The sequence below is a fragment of the Sphaeroforma arctica genome (assembly GCF_001186125.1).
Source record: "Sphaeroforma arctica JP610 unplaced genomic scaffold supercont1.156, whole genome shotgun sequence".
In the NCBI taxonomy this organism is placed as follows: domain Eukaryota; class Ichthyosporea; order Ichthyophonida; genus Sphaeroforma; species Sphaeroforma arctica.
This window is the reverse complement of record NW_014040402.1, coordinates 92,678-99,635: the sequence shown is the minus strand read 5'-3', so window position 1 is coordinate 99,635 and position 6,958 is coordinate 92,678. Positions and strand designations below refer to the sequence as shown.

Below are 6,958 nucleotides of genomic sequence, written 5' to 3'. Positions count from 1 at the left end.
AGAGTGAAACAGCATCTTCCACAAAAAGCAAAAGCAATATGCCAAATATCACCAAACGTCTCTAAAATCTAGAATTCCTCAGTATCGTATGAGTGGGTCGATCTGCCATTTTTTTTCTCTCGCGCTCGTGACATATTAACCCGTATTCTCATGTCTGTGGCTCGTTTATGGCCCATTAGTAGGTGCATTTCTGCACTGATATTTGAAAATAATATGTTGCACCTTTCCCACAGGCCTCTTTCCAGAACTATTTTCTGTTGATGTCCCTCACTGAGACCGTAATGAGGTTCGTATTCTTCATTATATATGGCCAAAGCTGGGCGCCCGACCTGCCCATGATCAGCTGGACCATCATATACTGGTATGTATGTATATTCTCTATTGAATACTGACGCTTGAATATATGCTACAGTATGCCGGTGTTTATATAACTGGTATGTTATGCTAGCGTAAGCCAGTTTGTTGTTATCTCGGATATGGTTCACTGGTGCAAGTCTTTCTACGCGTTCATGTTCAGAGCAAGTTTCAAGATCATGAACATGTACACTGTTGCACGTCCAGTTGCACTGTTGTGTGCTATATGTGCTTATGAGTGCTTCAATACTCAAGGTTAGTTTAGGTATCTGACCGCATATGTTTAGTCGTACTGCAACAACGTTTACCTACACTGCGACTTACTGCTGTGTTCCAATGCGTGACAACCATACGTTTTTATTTGACTTTCCACTCGAGTATATATACTTGTATTTATTGAAATGAATAGTGTCGATTATTTTTTAAATTGCCTTTTCAGTTTTTAGCCGAATGACCCGGCAATCCAAACACGAAAAGTACACTAACAACTTATCCTAAAGCGAGTATATAACTGTGCCGTTCATCTATCCACGCTTTCGCTCACTGTATATATATTATTTTTCTGCCCCAGGACTCCCTTACACATACAGTTTGCGATGTTCTCGCTGATCGTACTCTTTTTCGCAAAGATGGTGCACAAACAAGAATGGGAAGAGAGAGGCAATTACTTTCTGGGTAGTTGGGTCGCACTCAATCTATTTCTTCTGCTGGGATTAATGGGTGAGTTTTGGCGTGTCGAGTGGTGTGGTGAATTGTACCGAGAAATCGTGGGGACTGGTTGTTATACTCGGTTTATTTAGTATAGAGATTGCGTGGTGAGTAGTGGTACGATACAGCAAACTGGGTTGGTAATGACATATGAGATAGTAAAGAAAGATAGTGGTAGGTGTGATGGAGGTATAGGGTGTAGTACTGTATTCGTGGTAGCAAATGGAGTTCAGAGCGCTTAAGAATTGAAGCGTGTTCGCATTCTCCTTACAGTGCATGTATCGGGCTTTATTGTCTTGTTCATCTACGATGGATCATCCGCACATGAGCGTTTTAAGGTTGTAGATGGTAGATACCAAGAGTGCGGTATGTATGGCACCCATGGTGTGCATACAACCTCACTACCGAAGACATTTCGGCTACTGTGAGATTGAATTGAACGCTATGTCCTCTGTTTGTCTGTCGAACAAATGGAACTGATTCATATCTCTATAAATATATGCGTTTGACTGCCGAGAGGAAGCAAATAGTACATACTCGGTCAGTTCTGGTGACACTAACTTGTACCCCTTCGCAGGTTGGATCGTTCCTAGCACGAAACACCACTTTAAGCACGATGTCATAAACGATCCGAATATGGCCAGGGCTTGCGTGGCTGCTCTGCTATTCTTCGTACTGTCAATGCTCCTGATCAAGGTATTTATGCTATCAGTGTGTTAAAGCTGCTGTCTGCGCATATGTTACGGGATATTTGTTGGCTTATAATCTCTGTGCATCTCAGTTCGCCTGGGCATGTATGTCTCGCGCACCTGGGATATCTCGGGCATTCGTACGGATTTTATCTACATCTGTCGCCGCCTGTGACTAATACTCCCCCAGCTAGGTAACGTATACTTTGAAGCACTCAATTGAGCCACATGCATGCATGTATGTATGTATATATATATGTATGTATGTATGTATATATATGTATATATATATATATATATATATGTATATATATATATATATATATATCTCTCTCTCTCTCTTCACATAAATGCTACTTTTCCGTCTATATTTTGAGTATATACGTTCTAACACAGATTCATTTTATCTACGCAGTACGGCCTCACCCTCGCACGCATGATCACAGACTCGCGAGTACAATTGCTGGCTACTGAGCTGACAGGCTTGCAAATACGAACGTTGACTATAGTTCTGTCGTCGCTGTTCACACTGCGGTCGACCTTCAATGTGTTAGCTGCAGCCACTGGGAAATTTAGTCTTCGTATGGCTGGGGTATGTATGGTTTTATAGTGTGCTTATATTCAGTGGATTCGGGAATTGGCCAGCACACTCATGCCGCTATTCCAGTTTTACAGCTAGTAGTTTACTTACGAAATCGCTTTTGTTGCTGGGGTATGTATAATCTTATGGTATGCTTATATTCAGTGGATTCGGGAATGGGCCAGCACACTCATGCCGCTATTCCAGTTTTACTGCTGGTGGTCTACTTACGAAATCGCTTTTTATACTTGCGTTCGGCTCATTGGTATCTAATCCCTGCTACAGTAGGTATCAGTTGTTTGCTATCGTATTCAATGGTCCTTCATCTCCGCTTGAATTGAAATACATCGCCTTCCAATACTCTGCAGAATATGTGTCGCAGAGACTACGTATTCTTGACTTAATAAGTTGCTGTCTTGTTACTATATTTTGTGTGTATGTGTGTGTGTGTAGATAGGAGGTAGATAGGCAGATACACACATACGTACATATATATTGTATTTTTGTGCTTCAGTCAATTCGTTTTCGCTAATTTATGGTCTTTGTGTTCATCATCAAATATTAGGAAACAAATCAGGAAGCTGTGCTGTTATTTTTAATGGTAGTCGCCTGGGAATTAGTGCCTATTTTCGCGGTCACTTTCTTCTTCCGTCATATACCCAATCCCAACCAGCCGAGAGGGGGCAATAATCGCTCCGACAGAGGGCCATTACTACCGCCTAATATGAGTATTCCTAATTATACCCCAGGTCTATTCCAAGTAAGTAATCTGAAGCTTGTATCGCAATTGGTATCGTTTGTTATTGTGTGCTGGGTGTATCTTCTACTTTGATAAACAAGTCTTGCAGTGTCATCGCCTCGCTAGATTGCTCTCAGCCCCTACCTTTTCACAACTCAGCATCCTCTTAACCAAGACTGGTAGGTATGCATCATTGCATCCCTATACTTTACTATGTACAATCTAAATACAACCCAACAAGGCCTTTTCCTCAGCTGAATAGATACCTTATTCATCCTCGCACCTGCTTGCTCAGAACCCCAACCACTACGACAACCCAACTCTCCCGTTCGACGAGTCGCGTACTATGGGTAGGGGGATCACCGCCTTGCCTGCATTGGATAACGCACGTTTTGTGGTGCCGTCGCCCCGGAATAGCGGCAGTCCACGACAGCAGAACTTCCGATTCGCCACACAGACTGTGCAGGGATCACATCCGCCCCGTGTGCCCAGCCCCAGCGAAGGCATGATGACCAGTCCCACCCGCAACACGGCTTATAGGTTCAGTTCGAATACTCGAGGTCAGTTGGAATAGCTGTTGCTACATGGTTTGTTTGGGGGATGGTTGGTGTTACCCGTATTGTGGACATCATGACCGGAGCTATGCCCGATACAGCTTATAAGTTCAGCACCAGTTGTAACGATTCGGTATATTGGTGTGGTTATTCGTATTATAATTTTCCACGCGTTATGCAGCATGCAGACTCGGCACTAAGAATGCTGTTTATCTTCTCCGATCATCGCGCAACATCTGTAGTTAGCAATTTGGGATTTATTTTCAATCTCCATGGGCGCTATCCTTTTGATTTAAAATACTTTCACCTCATGCTTCAAGTGCAAATATGAGGATGGAATATCAATACTCAACCACACGCTGACCCATTGACCAATTACTATCTGCAGACTCCCCCACATATCCGCGGCTGTCAAACGATCCGTCAGCCACGATACTACCTGCGCAGCCGTCATAGTCACTAAATTGGGCCTATTATTGGGCCCTAAATTATGAAGAATTCGCAAGCGGGGTAGACTGCTCACTTGAATGGAATAGACCTGCAGCAATCATAGCGTACGCACTGTTATTGTAGTTCGTAGATACTTGCAGTACGATACTGCTTCTCGATTGGGCTGTGGTAGTGCCTTTCGTGGACGAAATAGTGGTTCATCACCACCGAAGACAGACATAGGTCCAGCATGATGCCTGGTTGCTGAGTAAGCTTCTCAATGCCCAAGGCTCCGACACTCCATCCTAACCAACGCTTCCTTCAGGAAGGCACCACTGACTTACATGTGTGCGCGATTACTTGAAGGAGAACGTGTGTGCCGTAGTGCTCCGTGTTTCTGTGTACGCCTATACTGACAAGTACACGGTGAGCGTACGTTGCGCAGCACGCAGGCATGGACGTGAAAACCCTTCACTCTACACGTCTGGCGAGGGCTGCGGGGATTAGTGCACGGATCGTCTGATAAGCGAATGTACTAGTATTGTGCACACCAATAGTAGATGAGTTAGGGCTGGACATGTGAGAGGGGGCGGGGAGAGGTCGTTCAGATTGTTGCCCGTAACGAGGAATAGCGGGAATGAACCAGCTTTGTGCCGCGCGATAGCAGCATTGGCGAAGGATCATAGTGTATAGTGACCTGTGCATAGCCGCAGCTCATTTAAATGCATAGAGCGAGTAGCGGCGACAGTAGGACTGATGGGACTTATACTTTGAGTTATCAGACAGACGGAGGTACACGCGTATGGTTAGTTATAAGGAGTTGCTGATAGTTCTGCCGGTGGGGAGATACGAAATGTGCCAACACGCAAGGTCTAGTCTATCGTATTGAGAGAAAATCCTTGTGATGTGTACTGCAACGTAGGTCCTTTTTCTCGATGGTTGCTAGGGCACACATACTTCGCATCCACCTGTGCGGTCTGACACTGTCCCCACCCACATAATGTAGCACATGCATAGCACGCGTATAGCACACTTTTGAAACGATTTTTGTAAAGAATAGACGCATGAAGAAATGGACGCGTATTCAGTAGATAGTACCAGAGCTTAGAACGGACTATGAGGTGTAGCAGCTGGTCGTATAGACTGTAGCGGTAAGTCGGTAATTGACTAATTAAAGCCAACAGGTAAAAGTTATTACGTATCTTACTTTCGTGTGTTGTGCGGTATGCCCACCACTCTCGTGTGGAGAAGTATAGTGCCCTATTTTGCATGAAATAGACTGTGAGAGTACCGAGGGTTTAAAGTGTGACAGACTTGCGTATGGCTTTCTGATATTTAGACCACTTGCACGGGAGCTGCAGACAAGGCTGAGCACGCACTATGAAGTACTATTAATTTAGTGGGGTTATCCTATTCGAGTGATAAAACGTTATAAGCGTCTAAGCACTCGACCGATCGATTACTCTAATTCAAAGCGTTGGATAGTATTATATTTTGTGAAATGGTGTCAAATGCGTACCATTGTGTAGTAATGGACAACCGTTCAGTGCAGGGTTTGCACAAGCCCGCTTACAATGCATGTTTCCAGTCACAATCGTATCTATCTTTGCTTTATTCCGACGAGCACGAAAGCCCTGGGCACGCCATGTTCGGATACAATAAGGCCAATCATACGCGGCCGTAGCAGCATACAAGTTGATGGCACAAAATTTCCCTAGACAGGCTTGTTCATAGCACTAGTTCCTTATCCTTGCAACAATGGTGTTTGGTACACTGACAATGCTTCCAGCCACAATGGCAGTACTTGTCCTTTGAGGCGGCAATCTGGCCTTCAGCACATTCACCATTCCATGCTGCGCAAGTGTAGTCGACTGAATCCTCAACACCCTCATCACCTACTTCGTCTCCGGAACCTTCTTTCTCCTTGCAACAATGGTGTTCTGTACAGTGACAGTGCTTTCGGCCACAATGGCAGTACTTGTCCTTTGAGGCGGCAACCTGGCCTTCAGCGCATTCACCATTCCATGTTGCGCAAGTGTAGTCGACTGAATCTTCATCACCCTCATCACCTACTTTATCTTCGGAACCTTCTTTTTCCTTGCAGCAATGGTGTTTGGTACAGTGACAATGCTTTCGGCCACAATGACAGTATTTATCCCTCGAGGCGGCAACCTGGCCATCAGGGCATTCACCTTGCCATGCTGCGCAAGTGTAGTCATCTAGTTCCGCCGTGTCTCCGTGATGTGTCAGTATTGTTGCACTTTCAAGTGAGCGAGCAGCAAAGGACGTGGTAGTGACCACGAGCAGGAAGAGGGATGCAATGCCTATTGTAGGCAACTTTATAAGTCTTACCATGATGACAATGCGTATCAAAATTGCACAGAAAGCGAATATATGATAAGTGTCACATTTAATGCCTAATTCTGCTTTATATATAGATTTACAACGTCTATAAAATAACATACCGGGCTGAATAGCCTTCAAAAATCACGCTTCATTCTGCCATAGCCACGAAATGAACTTGTGCATACGACATTTGAAACATGTCACATGAAGCAAGACGTTGGGCCTCAAATATTTTGAAATAATACAAAGTAATCTGTGCACTTGCTGTATTGAAAATCGATAACATGATGGTTCATGGTCAAGCGTAGAAATCTATCGTGGATTTCGTTCTACGCAGTGGATCTCAGAAGATTTCACAGCCTCGCTGGCTGGTACAAAACAACACATACGATACGCACGAACAAACATGAGGATGTTAGGAGGTGTCAGGTACCCAACATCGGAGTATATCGTGCACAATATCGAATACACATAATATACGTAGCCCTTCTAAATACATTGAACAATAGATATATACTCTACTCCTCTCTCTAGAGGGAGAAGTGTGTACAGTAGTACC

General features: G+C 44.3%; 2 protein-coding genes across 2 annotated transcripts; one reads left to right on the top strand and one right to left on the bottom strand.

Annotated features, from left to right (window-relative positions):
- The first annotated feature begins 940 nt into the window (after nt 1-940).
- SARC_03182 (hypothetical protein) lies at nt 941-5,244 on the top strand. The gene is made up of 6 exons (XM_014303042.1): nt 941-1,074; nt 1,640-1,758; nt 2,167-2,343; nt 2,897-3,091; nt 3,366-3,630; nt 4,013-5,244. Exons 1-6 carry the CDS (start codon nt 951-953, stop codon nt 4,078-4,080), a joined length of 948 nt encoding a protein of 315 aa, XP_014158517.1. The 5' UTR covers nt 941-950; the 3' UTR covers nt 4,081-5,244.
- A 459-nt stretch (nt 5,245-5,703) lies between these two features.
- On the bottom strand, nt 5,704-6,408 carry SARC_03181 (hypothetical protein; the record flags this gene model as incomplete). Its single annotated transcript, XM_014303041.1, has 1 exon — nt 5,704-6,408. The coding sequence occupies one exon, from the start codon at nt 6,406-6,408 to the stop codon at nt 5,782-5,784; it is 627 nt and encodes a 208-aa protein (XP_014158516.1). The 3' UTR covers nt 5,704-5,781.
- Nucleotides 6,409-6,958: the final 550 nt, after the last annotated feature.

What these genes read in the sequence shown, in the direction of transcription:
- SARC_03182 (XM_014303042.1), top strand. Translation starts at nt 951, where the DNA reads ATGTTCTCGCTGATCGTACTCTTTTTCGCAAAGATGGTGCACAAACAA. An exon ending in TCTTCTGCTGGGATTAATGG is followed by an intron (nt 1,075 to 1,639) that starts GTGAGTTTTGGC and finishes ACCCCTTCGCAG; the next exon opens with GTTGGATCGTTCCTAGCACG. An exon ending in GTTCAGTTCGAATACTCGAG is followed by an intron (nt 3,631 to 4,012) that starts GTCAGTTGGAAT and finishes TACTATCTGCAG; the next exon opens with ACTCCCCCACATATCCGCGG.